We start from the raw sequence: 13,594 nt of genomic DNA, 5'->3' as shown, positions 1-13,594 counted from the left end.
TGGCGGCGGGTCTCCCTCCTGACACCAGGTGGCGGCGGGTCTCCCTCCTGACACCAGGTGGCGGCGGGTCTCCCTCCTGACACCAGGTGGCGGCGGGTCTCCATCCTGACACCAGGTGGCGGCGGGTCTCCCTCCTGACACCAGGTGGCGGTGGCTGTCCATCCTGACACCAGGTGGCGGCGGATGTCCATCCTGAAAGGAAAAAAATAGAAAAACTGTTTGAAAATATATAATTTTTACTTTCTGCAGGTGAAAAACTTTATTTAAAGTAGTTTTGATTGATTTGACTGAAAACCCTGATTGGTAGTTTTAAATTACAGCAGATTCATTCAAAGTGATTTCAGGCAAACTTTAGAAATGAATGTACAAAAGACAGAAACTGGATACCATAAAAAAAATCTTAGCATTTATTTTTTTAGATATTGACAAACCCTATCAAATATGTCAGTGATAAAAGTCATTTCACCAAAAGTAATTTTAAAAAATCAGTGCCTGAAGTAATCACGAGCTGTTATGAAACATGCACGTATCACAGTTTAATCTCTTCATAAGAAATCTGACTACTAAACCACAGAGTAGCTTATTCACTATGACTAAAGCTAAAGCTGCACGTTATGCACACAGGTTGGGGAGGGAGCGTCATCCTGCACCTTTAGGAGGGACACAGTGGACAGGGTGACTTAAGAACCTCAGATATAAAACCTGACAGGAGGATTCTGCTGCTACATTCACAATGGCTTCGTGGAAACCGCTGCAGGTTCTGGCTCTGCTGAGCCTCCTCTTTGCAGGTAAGTCTTTCTTTTGTTTAGAAACATTGAAAAAAGGATAAAGTTTAACTAAAACCTGCGATGCAATGCTTTGCATGGTTTGGTTGTTTAGAAAGAAAAATTATTCAAAACTAGCTGTGAAATCTAGTTTAATATGCACACAACTGAGTGTATGAGTCTTTTAAAATAAACGTTTTGGTTAAATATCAGACTAAAATATATTTTTTGCGCCTATAGAACTATTTTATTCAACATGTTTGATTTATTATTCGAAATAACCAAAATCTATAACTTTAAGAAACTTGAGATATGCACAGTACTGTTTTTACATATTATTACTATAGAAAATAACAGATTTTTTAATGTCTTTGATGTGTTTTCTCTCCTTGTCAGAATCGCACGCACAGCTTGGCGGTATGTAGACAATTAAATCTGATTTTCTTTAAAGAATGTTAGAAATAAAATAAATTGACCCGATTCCTCTTTCAGAGTGCGGCATCGCTCCTCTAAATCCCAAAATAGTTGGCGGTCAGGATGCGACCCCTGGAAGTTGGCCTTGGCAGGTCAGCCTGCAGAGGACTGGACTCGGACATCTGTGTGGCGGCTCCCTGATCACCAAGAACTGGGTGCTGACCGCAGCTCACTGCGTCAGTCGGTTAGTAGAAAAATTATTTGTCTTTGAGAGCAAACATTACTTTACAAATGATTTACAATAGAGTTGCTGACATTCCGGAAATATTTGACTGGAAATGTTGCTTACATTGTAAAACATTTGAGCTCCATTTAGTTGTGTCTGCTATGTTCTAGTGAGTTTTAGATTTTGAACCTAAATGTGTGAGTTTGTGAAAGATAAACTTACAGCAGAAGTTCTGTTCACACTAAATGTTTCTGAGCTGAATTCATTGAGATGTTTAATAAAATTCATCATCAGATCAGAAATTTGGTTCATGCAATTTGAATTAAATTATTCTGAAGTGAAATAAGTAGTTATTATAACTTGATATTATGAGTAAAATAATAGAGAAATGTTCCTCTTTAAATGGGTGAGGACATATTTTTTTTCTTGCATTTTGTGAAATAATTATTTGGTTTATATTACAGCATTAAGTTAAAACTCACAATTCAAGATTAATTAACTTAAAAACAATGTTTAGACAACTTGTCTCTTGTTGTTAAATCAACTTCATGAACTTTAATTTCTGAGTTAAAACCAAAACTATTTTCTTGTTGACTTAAATTCCATTTTTCAAGGCAGCAGGTGGACTTTCATCTTCAAGTTAAACCATCTTCAAATGTTTAACAGAGTTGTTGCTCAAAATGTCACATAGTTGCCCAATTTTTGAAAGAAAACACAACAAAGCAGTAGGGAAATCTAAATTAAATTATAAAAAATGCAAAGACTAATTCAAGAAGGAAGCTCCATGTTCTTGAATGAAACCTTCTTCTTTTCTGCAGGTCCAGACCATCAGCATTTCAAGTTTTTCTCGGTCTGAATCAGCTGCAGGGTGGCAACACAAACACCCAAGTAAATGTGGGAATTGCTAAAATCTTCGTGCATCCTCGATATGACAGCAGTACCTCCAACAACGACATTGCGTTGCTCAGACTCTCCTCACCAGTGCAGTTCACAGACTATATCAGACCGGTGTGTTTGGCAGCGAGTGGCAGCCGGTTCAACAACGGCACCGATAGCTGGGTGACCGGCTGGGGAAACGTAGGAGAAGGAGGTGAGATTCGCGTGAATACTGTGTGGTTTTGTTCTGATTTGTTTGGGTCCCTGCCCAGAGTGGCATGGCCAGAGGGGCGGCACGAACTCTTAAAAAATGGGGATTAAAGAGCACAGCTGTGCCTTAGATTAAACCTGCAGGTACTTGAGACCCCTTCTGAAAACGCTTACAATTTCCAGAGGTGGTAAAGTGCCCAGAAATTGTTCTCAAGTAAGAGTAGCACTACTTTGTCTGTTAGAAATAATTAATTACATCAAGTTTTTATTAATTTAAAATACATTTTTCTGAGAGTTTGGACTAAAAACTGGATTCTGATAACAGATGTTATCAGATGTTGATGCCTTGTGTTGCGTTGGTTGTTTGGTAAAAGTTGATCAATGTGTGCGCCTCCTCTTTTTGCTCCACAGTACCTTTACCCCCTCCTCAAACTCTCCAGGAAGTGGAGGTGCCAGTTATAGGAAACAGGCAGTGCAGCTGTTTCTATGGAAACATTTTAATCACCAACAACATGATCTGCTCTGGTGTTCTGTCCGGAGGAAAAGACTCATGTCAGGTAAACTCCTTGGTCCGATTTAACTTCAGGATGATAAACATGACCGTTAACGAGTTTTTACATTTCGAACTCGTCCTTCCTGTCGCTGCAGGGTGACTCAGGAGGTCCGATGGTCAGCAAGCAGCGCTCACGCTGGGTCCAGTCTGGGGTTGTTAGTTTTGGCAGAGGCTGCGCTCGGCCCAATCTGCCTGGCGTCTACACCAGAGTGTCCCAGTACCAGTCCTGGATAAACTCCGTCATCCCAGACAATAAACCAGGATTTGTACGGTTCACTTCCAGTGGAGTGGATCCTGACAGCAGCTTCATCTGCCAACGGCGGCCATTTTTACCCAAATAACAAGAACAACACTGAAACCAACAACTCCTGTGAAAAGGGGTTGGTCCAGATGTTAAATTACAAATTTAAGTAACATAATTCACTGCAAAACCACAAAATCTTATGAAGTATTTTTGTCTAGTTTTTAGTGCAAATATTATTCCTTAATATTGATGAAGTACATGTTCCATGTTATATGTAAATTTATCTGCCAATGGATCTAGTATGTTTTCGTCAATATTAAGGAATTATTTACTTACATACTGCTGAAAAGTTACTTGTAAGTTAGTTTTGTTTTATTTCTATTTGACCAGAAATACTTGGTAAGCTTTGCTATTTTTTGCAGTGTTCTTAATGTTGGTGGAAAACTGTTTTCTTTAGTCCTTCTGTAATTTTGCTAATGTTCCTGTTTCTGTGAATCATTTATAGTGATTTTGATCATTTAATAAAGTCATTCTAGCATCACACCACTGCTTTTGTCCTTATTTAACACACACAGCATCAAATTTTAACAAATCAACAGACTGACACCAATATGGATGATATTATTGATGTAAAGAATACAAACAGAAACCAATGATGAGCATTACTGATTGATTTAAATGGGAGTTTGATTTTTTTTTTAATTTTGAGAGATCAGTGATCAGCTGACATTTACATGTGAATCCAATCTTATCCACTCATCTTATTTATCTCAGAAAATGTCCAAAAATCATCCACTGTCCTCTGCTGTGCAGTGAGAGGTTTGATTGACAGACCGGACCACCAGGTCACTTCTGTCGCCCCATTGTTACCAACTCAGAGACTTTCTTGCTATATTTAGCAACATTTCAGACAACAAAAGTGGTATCAGCTAGAATCGGAATCAGCAGGTCAGACTTGTTAAATATTTATAATCTGTGATCGGCCAGAAAACTGCAATCGGTGCAGCACAAGTATTTTAGTCAGGAGTGGAAATTAAAAATTTTCAGAAATTTTTTACCGGCCACTCAGACATTTCACCAGCCACTGTTTTTTTTTATTACAAACCCCATAAGTGCAAGCAAATTATAGAAAATGTATGATTTATTCTTAACTCTATGAAAACCGATTTACTGACAATAAGTTTACCATACATATGTACATATACAGAATAAATGGACACCTTAACAGGGTTGTGGAGCAATAAGTTCATTTAAAGTAATTACTAACAGCAAACTAACTACAAAACTCTAACATTCTTGCAATCATATGTTGAACATTTCCACATTTTGGCAACAACTCTCCCTGACAGTATTCATTAAAGGTGTGTCTAGTCATATTTAGACATTTTAAAATTGTATCAATAGCGCTGTTTTCTATTTTATTTGTTTTCTTTATTTATTGCGTTTTCTATTAGAATTCACAATTATTATTACTAAAATATCTCAGAACGTGTTCATTATTAATTCCACAGGCCGTCATCATTCCTGTTTTATTACAGAGTTTACCTGGAGCTTAGTGTTCCAGGTAGTTTGGCCAGTGGCGGGGGCTAATTTCCACCCCTGATTTTAGTTAAGTTTTTGTATTTTTGACAGAAGTTCTTTGTTTTTTATTATGGATATATGTAACTCTTCTTGTTTAGTTGTCAGTCACCTAGTGCAATACAGAATAAAAAACTCTTCACAATGTGGCTTTGACTGCAGGCAAGTGGTCCGACAGGCTGAAAAATAAGACACGGTTAGCGTCGTGACTGAGTGGTCAGCCACGAACACCAACCGGCACAGCTCCCACTCATAGGGTCACATGTTTCCAGCCCAACCACGAGAAAAACTTTACAAATTATATTTGTAGATGTTAAATATTCTTACAGTACTTCGTTAATTGTTGAAGTAGAAAAATATGACCCTAAGTAAAAAAAAGGAGTGAAGAGCTGCCTCTCTTGCACCTGCCTCCACCAGCGCTCAGGTTTCTGGTGGGGGAAGCCGCCTGAGGGACCCGCTGCATGCAGTCACTCATCACACCACTAGGTGGTGTGATGAGTGACTCCAAACAAACGCATCGATCAAAAATCTCATAAACATACAATCCTACAATCATTTTGATCAAAACTCACACAGACACACACAAGCTTTTCTCTCTCTTACATATGTATACAGGGATTTTTGTCTGAGACCAGCAGTGTGAAAACTCTTTCATCTGTTGTTCTATATCACCTCACTAAGCAGAAAACAATATTTGACAGAGTCTGAAAGCTTAAACCAGAGTTCAACAGAATGTGCAACACAGTTATAATTGCATTAGATTATCTTTATTAACAAAACATTTTAATTTATAACAACCTCATAAGTTAATTTATTGTGTGGAAAATACATATGTGCAGGAATTACAGTGATAACTGAAGAGCAAACAAATAAATATTAAAAACACAATTTTAAAATAATTTTCCTTAAATATTAATTACTTTTTTCTCTTTTTTCTTGTTTTTCTCGTTTTTGTTTGTTTTATTTTACTTTTTTGTGTAAGAAAATATGCATTAAAGGGTTTTGGGTGGAAACAAATTGTCAAAGTGAATCTCTGAGGTTTTGTTTTGTCATTTGGTGACAGGTGAACTGTGCTGGCAGGTGAAGCTGCTGTCTGGATCCTCTCCTCTGGAGGTGAACTCGACAAAGCCCGGTTTGTTAAATCTGATGCGGGCGTTTATCCAGGACTGGTACCGGGACACTCTGGTGTAGACGCCAGGCAGATTGGGCCGAGCACAGCCGTCGCCAAAGCTCACAACTCCAGACTGGATCCAGCGTGAGCGCTGCTTGCTGACCATCGGACCTCCTGAGTCACCCTGCAGTGCCAGGAAGTTAAAATTAGTGGCTTATTATTGTCTCTCCAGGCTGGGCCAGCACAAGCATAATATATAAAAATTAGATACCTCATCATTACTATCCTTTAACATGCCTATTATTAGCTTTTAGTGCAAAAACAGATTTTCTCATATATTTGTGGTCTAAATTTCTAGTGCAAACTTAGAACACATGAAATAGGACAAAACTAGTAACTTTTTAGCAAGATGTAGGAGTTTAATTTAGGTAAATAATTCCTTAATATTGATAAAATAAAAAATTAGTAGTTCCACTGGCAGATAATTTCACTGATGGAAAAAATATTATTAGACATGAAACAATCTGCCAAATGTTTCATCAATATTAAGTATTTACTTAAAACAAGCTCCTATATCTTTCTAAAAAGACTAACTTGTAAATTATTTTTGCCTGATTTCAAGCGAATTAAGATAAATATCTTAGTTCCAAGAAAATACTTTGTAATATTTGTGTTTTTTGCAGTGTAAATTATGTTGGTGTTATTATTTGTCTTAATTTTAACCTTACAGGAGTAACAAGCAAGTAAAGATGCTCTAATTAATTTGCACTTTGATATGCAGAGTGGTTTTTACTGTAAGTACTGCATATTCATTTAACAATTTTAAAGTAACATCTGCAGACAAACACTGAATTTACAGTAAACAAGTTCAAAATTACTACAAAATAAACCAAAATTATGCTCTGGTGGTGTTGGGCCGGCTCTGCATCCAGGCGGCTGATGAAACGATCAGCCTACCTGACAAGAGTCTTTTCCTCCTGAAAGGACTCCGGCACAGATCATGTTTTCTGTGAGGCTTGTTGTTCTGAGCAAACAGTTGCACTGTCTGTTCCCAATAACAGGCACCTTCACTTCCTGAAGGGTTTGAGGATGAGGCAGAGGCTCTGTGGAGGATAACATTACTGAGATTAGTCATTAAACCAAACAATGTGATTGTAACGGAGAAAATACATGTCTTTTTAAATGAAAAAAGTTAGTTTGGTTTAATTATGGGACTTCATAAAAAGAAAAAAACAAAAAAAAGAATGATAAGTGACACTTTAAGCATTACTAAATATTATTGTTTTTAATTTACGTTTTACTTCATATTTCTCTTTTTTTCCTTTTTTCTTGACCAGGAGGCTGGAAAAGGAGCCAATTTTACCTCACAATGAACATAAATTTGTAAAACTCACTGTTAGAGAGCAGCAGCAGCTCACATGTTGGAGATAAAATGGTTGTTATGCCAACCAAAACTATGGGAAGCAGTAAAAAGTCTTCTCTGTCTTCCCATCACAAACCTAAACTTGTGTAATTTATTAAACCCAACTGGAACTTTAAAGGTGACCTATTATACTTCCTTGAAGAGGTTTTTATTGGTACAAAACCTGTTCATTACATTTTGTTGCACAACATCAGTTTTGGATAATAAGATTTCAGTCTGCTCATTAAGCTGTTTTAGGGCGTCCTGTCACTTTAAATTCAAATAAGCTGCTGCTGGCCATGCCCCAAAACTCAATATTTACACTCGCACATGAAAATAGCAGCAAACAGATATGCCATTATACAGCTGTATATCTGAAAAGCAGAAGTGGAGCCTCCTGTGCAACCAACAGGAACGCAGCAAGTTGTTTCTGGATGGTCAATCAACAACAAAACACTTATTTTTTCCAGGAGCCATTGTAAAATACTGTACAGTGATAAAATCAGCTGAACAAATATGTTGGAGTTCTGCTTACATTGCTAGGTAACGTGCTTGGCTGTTGACGTGTTGCTGTTGACTGTGACTCAGCAATGGGGAGATGTATTTAAATGGCTTATTTTAAAACATTGACTCATTGCCAAAAACTGGCTGAGTGTTTAATTTAATGATTTGAGTTGAGACTCAAATGGAAACATAAAAATGTGCAAAAAGTGAATCTTCCACAATAGATCCTCTGCAACTACTGATGTTGGTTGGATAGGAAAAAGGATTGAATGAAACCAAAGTGGTAAATCGAAACAAAATTAACTTTTTTTTGGTCATCTCAAAACAACAGGAGATAACTTAGCCACTCAATAAAGGCACTAAGATTAAAGTTTGGACCCGTCAGGATGAGAGTCTTCTCAGGTGAATCTCACCTCCTTCTCCTATGTTTCCCCAGCCGGTGACCCAGCTATTGGTGCCGTTGTTGAACCGGCTGCCACTCGCTGCCAAACACACCGGTCTGATGTAGTCTGTGAAGTTCACTGGTGAGGAGAGTCTGAGCAACGCAATGTCGTTGTTCAAGGTGGTCCAATCGAACTTGGGGTGTACGATGATTTTTCCAATGTTCCTTTCCACTACGGTTTTCGTGTCTCTGTCACTCTGGTTTTGCTGCCCCAGAACGGCCTTCCACATGGACGGAGCTGGACTGCAGGAAAACAAACAAAAAAATACAAGGAATTTATTTCATTACAAAAAATCATGACAATGTTTTCAACTTCTTTCAGCTGGACTCAGACCTGAACCTTCAGAGTCACATAAAGACAGTTACAAAGTCAGCCTTCTATCACCTGAGTTCCTGAAACTCCACCTGTTTAGATTTGCTTCAGAACCAATGTAAATGGAACATTAACCAACATATTGGACGTTCTCTTTTAATGATGATGATTTTAATGATGAAACATAATAAAATCTTACATTGGGCTACTGAAATGTTGTGTTGTGTTATGTACAAAACACTGTAAAACATTTATGAAGTATTTAATTGTCTACTATCTTCTGTTCTTTCAGTGAAATAAATTTAGCGAACCTAAATTTTTGAACCTAAATGTGTGAGTTTGTGACAGATAGTAAGTTCTGTTAACTTTTTATTAAGAGTTGAATAAACAGAGTTTTTAGGTTAACACTTTAAAAAGCTGAAAGAAGAAAAAGACAGGAGTGGGAACTATTTCCCAGAATGCTTAGCGGCGTGTTTTTGTCTCCTGAGATGGAAGTGTGTTACATTGATCTGTTCACACTAAATGTTTCTGAGCTGAATTCATTCAGATGTTTCATAAAATTCATCATCAGATCAGAAATTTGGTTCATGTGATTTGAAACAAGAATTTAAATTATTCTACAGTAAAATAAGTCGTTATTTAAACTTCATATTGTGAGTAAAATAACAGAGAAATGTGGCTCTTTAACTGGGTGAGGACAGATTTTTTTCTTGCATTTTGTGAAATAATTATTTGGTTTAAATTGCAGCATTAAGTTGAAACTCACAATTCAAGATTAATGAACTTAAAAACAATATTTGGACAACTTGAGTCTTGTCATTAAATCAACTTCACATTCTGATTTAACTCAGAACTTTAATATCTGAGTTAAATCCAAAACTATTTTCTTGTTGACTTCAGGTTTATTTTCCAGGCAGCAGGTGGGCTTTCATTTTCAAGTTAAACCACCTTCTAATGTTTTAGTGTGCAAACAAACTGAATTGATTTTTACATCTTTCTTTCCAAATGACCCAGTTGAGAAGCTTAATTTTTTTTATGACATGCTTCCTTTCACTGCAACCAGCAAGTTTTGCATATGAAAATCTTAACGTGAACTTTGTGTATCTTTGCACTTACTCTTTGATGCAGTGAGCTGCAGTCAGAACCCACTTTTTGTTGATCAGGGAGCCTCCACACTTGAACCAGCCATAAAGCTGCAGCTCCACCTGCCAGGGCCAACTTCCAGGTGAGGCATCCTGACCTCCAACTATTTTGGGATTTTGAGGAGCAAAGCCACATTCTAAAACAAAAAATCAGTTCAAACAATATTAGGATGCAAACATTCAACAAATCTTACTGCACAAGATAATTTAAAGAGGTTTTAAGTTTCTACCAACCATTAAGCTGTGCATCGGATCCTGGGAAACGGAGCAAAAACAGACAAATTTCAGTTGATTTTCTTCAACAAAACACAGCGTATTAGTTTAAAGCTCAAGATTTACTAAAAATATATTGTTTTTATTTTGCATTATTTGATGTTAATAATAACAGAGAGCAAAGAGAGAGAGAGCTTCCACCTACCTGTACAGAGAAGGTTCAGCAGAGCCAGGATGGGCAGCAGAGTCTTTGGAGCCATTGTGGAGGGAAGTGCAGAATCTGTGTCTGAAGCTCTTTAAATATTTTCTCCCATCTGTCGCCTCTTCCTGTTTGTTTCACCTAAAAAACCAATCACATGGCAGCTGCTCAGCTGATTCCTCTTTCTGAGAATCATTTATGTTTCTTTCAAAGAACTGCCATGATGTAATGCTGTCAAAAATAAACGCTCCACGCTTCACTTTAGTCTTCCTACAGGTTTATACAGGGACTGTCCTACTTGTGTAACTTTATGTTGATAAACATGCTGCAACTTTTCTGTCAGTAGAATTTGAGTTTTGTATGTTTAAATGTTATCTCAAATAAAATAACAATAAAGAACTTCAACATGATTTGTCTCATCTGAGGCTTGAACTCCTTACAACGTTTTTACCAGTGTTTCACTGAGAAACAGCAGCTCCACCAGGTGTTTGCTAATTGCTGCTGGCTAGTCTGAAGGAGCTGAAAAAGGGAGTGCTGCTGTGCTCAGAAGCTTGGAAACACAATTTTTAGGTATTCCAACTATCTGCATTTGCATCACTGAAACAGATTTTAAACTCACTTACATCCAATTTTCTGATTTATTTGTAAAGAATAGGATTCACAAAACTCTGTATATTTACTTAATAACAGACATGTTTTAATAATTCCCGTAAAACTAAAAGTTTACATACCTTAAAATGTCTGACTTTTAGAAATTTGAAGATGCCCAGATGATGATGTCATGAATTTGTACATTTTACATTTACAAAGTCAGATTAATTCACAACATGTGTTTTAATTGGAAGTACTGTGGATGCATTCGAGTAAAAACACCACAAAAATATTCAGCTGTCACACCGATAAGGAGGAAGGCAGGTAGAAATCGACCCAAGAAAAAAAGCAAAAGACCTTTTAAATATTATGGTTTAGACTTGGACACGGATTGAAAAGCCATGAATCCAAAATCAACATATAAAGTGAAATCACAACAACCTCTGCTGATCAAAGTGCTTCACAACAATCACTTCGCAGGTAGATAAATGATAAAACAGAAAATAAAATTAAGTGTAGTAAAAATACAAAGACAGTTACAAAATTAGCAGAAAATACCAGAGAAATTTAAAGTCAGATTAAGTTTTCAAATGTTCTCAGGCAGAAAGAGCTTAAATTTTGGAGACTAACAGTGAAGTGTTTCACCAAAACGGAAGATTAGAAGAAAAGTCATAAAGCTGGAGCTTCAATAAATCAACATAACCATGAAGAAAGAACATTATGTAGAAATATTGAATCCACAAAGTGGAAGCTTGAGTAATGTGTCCTGCATGTTCTGGCCCAAATTAGTCATAAATTGACGTAATAAAAAAGTTCTCGCGTTTTTATTTAAATTTGGACAGAACTGGTTAAACTGCTCATTCTGATATGTTTACTCTTTAATTATTGGCAACAATCTGTGAGGTAAACATGAAAACCAGACAGAGTCCACATCTGATTAATGTTTTCTGTTATTTCTAAAGAAAGAAGCAATAAAAAGGTCAAGATGACACCAGGCAGTCCATTCCTCCTGCCTCCGACTTCCTGGTGTGACTGTGTGGTTGATTGTCATTACTATTCATCAGTATCCATGAAAATGACTGATCGACTATTGGGTATTAAGCTAAAAATATAGTTGGAAGTGATTTATTTCTAAAGAAATTTTAATTTTGCACGCAAGGAAATGACTAATTAGGGGAATTTAGGAAAGTTTCTTTAAAACTCAGTGCTGACATTCAGTGGTATGGCTTCTGCCCAGGGTGACACAAACCAAGGGATAGCACCATGCAAAAAAAAAAATAAAATAAAATAAAAATCAAGAAATAAGTGTAGCTGAGCAAGTTTTCTATTCATAATCTGCATCTCAAGTCAAAGGGAAACACTTTGACACAAATGCCAACTTCAGCTGATGGAGGCTGAAGTTGGCATTTGATTCACAGCTTTATGCTAAACTGAAAAGTAATTAAACTTTTTTTAATTGATCTAATTAATCAGATTATCTTGTTTCCACTTTAGGCCATACAAATTGTCAGTCAGCTTTAAAAATAATATCACATGAAGATTTAATGGCTGTTGTAGTTAAATTAAACATAAATAATAAATGATACACTTTTTCTGCTAAATACAAATCCTCTCTCTCTCTCTCTCTCTCTCTCTCTCTGTCTCTCTCTCTCTCTCTCTCTCTCTGATTAAATTGGGGGATAACGAATGACAAATATCACAACGCTATAATAAAAATAAAGAACAACCACAGACATTGACAATAGACAAATTAGAATGAATAAAGTAAAAAATAAAAGTTAAATAAATACATACATAAATGGGTAAAATAAAACAATGTCTATCTTTTAGTTTATCATTTTCTCTTAACAAAATGTACATTCAAATACAAATAAAAGATCTGCTACAGTAAAAAGAAAAGTAAAAACTATGACAGAAAGATCTGCAGATGACATCATTATGAGTTCATATCTTTACAAGTTTCTGATTATTAAAGTTACGTTTTTCAACAGAGGCAGTAAACGTTTTTAAGTGTATTATTAAATGAGGGGACATAATATGTGGACGTAATATTTTGCAAGGATTGTTATTAGATTTAATTTATATATTTCATCTGAAGAAAAGGTTGAGTTAATGGGAAAAGTACAAAATTACCAGAAAAATCATGAACAGCAGCAAAGAGAATGAAAAGAATAACTTATTTTGGTTTTACTTAAAAACTTTAATGATTGTCACAGTACAGGGTTTATTATATGTCTTATTTACATCACATAGATTATTTAATCTTATATTTCTAAAAAAAAATCACCTTCAGAGGAAGATGATGATGATGATTATGATGATGATGATGATGATGGTGAAGTTTACAGTGATTCTGGATTCATCATCAGAATAAGTCAGTTTATAAGGAAGCAGAAACAGAGGAATGTTTGTGACGCAACATTCAAATATACAGCCAATTATTTGGAAAATTATTCATCTTTTATACATTAATAGACTTTACCACATGTAGGATGGAGATAAATATAATCTGTACTATATAAATAAACACTAGTCGGGTAGGTCAATCCGCATTCTGTGGTATTTTATGACAGTTCAATGAGGAGTTTAACTGTCTATTTAAATACTCCTCAGAAATGTTTAAGGTGTTTTCATTTTGCTTTTTGTCACACTAAAATCTTTTAAGTCATCAAAAAAGTTCAGCAACAGACTGAGATAATCTGAGTAAATACAAAGTACAGTTTTCAAATGAAGATTTCTTTTGTGAAGAGAAAAAAAATATATGTGAAAATTAATTTCCCCCCCTTTTTAAGTGATATGTTAGTTGTGATAA

At 36.0% G+C, this 13,594-nt stretch overlaps 2 protein-coding genes across 2 annotated transcripts; one reads left to right on the top strand and one right to left on the bottom strand.

The window, feature by feature from the left end:
- The first annotated feature begins 558 nt into the window (after window positions 1-558).
- Window positions 559-3,637, top strand: LOC103156841 (prostasin-like). Its single transcript, XM_007579032.2, has 6 exons — window positions 559-788; window positions 1,161-1,181; window positions 1,257-1,422; window positions 2,223-2,494; window positions 2,902-3,047; window positions 3,139-3,637. The coding sequence occupies exons 1-6, from the start codon at window positions 734-736 to the stop codon at window positions 3,382-3,384; spliced, it is 906 nt and encodes a 301-aa protein (XP_007579094.1). The 5' UTR covers window positions 559-733; the 3' UTR covers window positions 3,385-3,637.
- Window positions 3,638-5,789: 2,152 nt separating this feature from the next.
- On the bottom strand, window positions 5,790-10,271 carry LOC103156840 (testisin-like). Its single transcript, XM_007579029.2, has 6 exons — window positions 10,198-10,271; window positions 10,014-10,034; window positions 9,754-9,916; window positions 8,296-8,567; window positions 6,934-7,079; window positions 5,790-6,160 (listed from the first exon to the last, which is right to left on the bottom strand). Exons 1-6 carry the CDS (start codon window positions 10,250-10,252, stop codon window positions 5,915-5,917), a joined length of 903 nt encoding a protein of 300 aa, XP_007579091.1. The 5' UTR covers window positions 10,253-10,271; the 3' UTR covers window positions 5,790-5,914.
- Window positions 10,272-13,594: the final 3,323 nt, after the last annotated feature.

This window comes from Poecilia formosa, unplaced genomic scaffold, assembly GCF_000485575.1.
Source record: "Poecilia formosa unplaced genomic scaffold, Poecilia_formosa-5.1.2 Scaffold504, whole genome shotgun sequence".
Lineage (NCBI taxonomy): Eukaryota > Metazoa > Chordata > Actinopteri > Cyprinodontiformes > Poeciliidae > Poecilia > Poecilia formosa.
The sequence above is the reverse complement of the archived record's forward strand: the minus strand, read 5'-3'. Positions and strand labels throughout refer to the sequence as shown.

Coding starts and splice junctions, on each gene's coding strand:
- LOC103156841 (XM_007579032.2), top strand. CDS start 734: ATGGCTTCGTGGAAACCGCTGCAGGTTCTGGCTCTGCTGAGCCTCCTC. Junction 1,182..1,256: donor ATCGCACGCACAGCTTGGCG/GTATGTAGACAA, acceptor TTCCTCTTTCAG/AGTGCGGCATCGCTCCTCTA. Junction 3,048..3,138: donor GAGGAAAAGACTCATGTCAG/GTAAACTCCTTG, acceptor CTGTCGCTGCAG/GGTGACTCAGGAGGTCCGAT.
- LOC103156840 (XM_007579029.2), bottom strand. CDS start 10,252: ATGGCTCCAAAGACTCTGCTGCCCATCCTGGCTCTGCTGAACCTTCTC. Junction 8,568..9,753: donor GCAGCTCACTGCATCAAAGA/GTAAGTGCAAAG, acceptor GTTTTCCTGCAG/TCCAGCTCCGTCCATGTGGA. Junction 7,080..8,295: donor GGGAAACATAGGAGAAGGAG/GTGAGATTCACC, acceptor TATCCTCCACAG/AGCCTCTGCCTCATCCTCAA.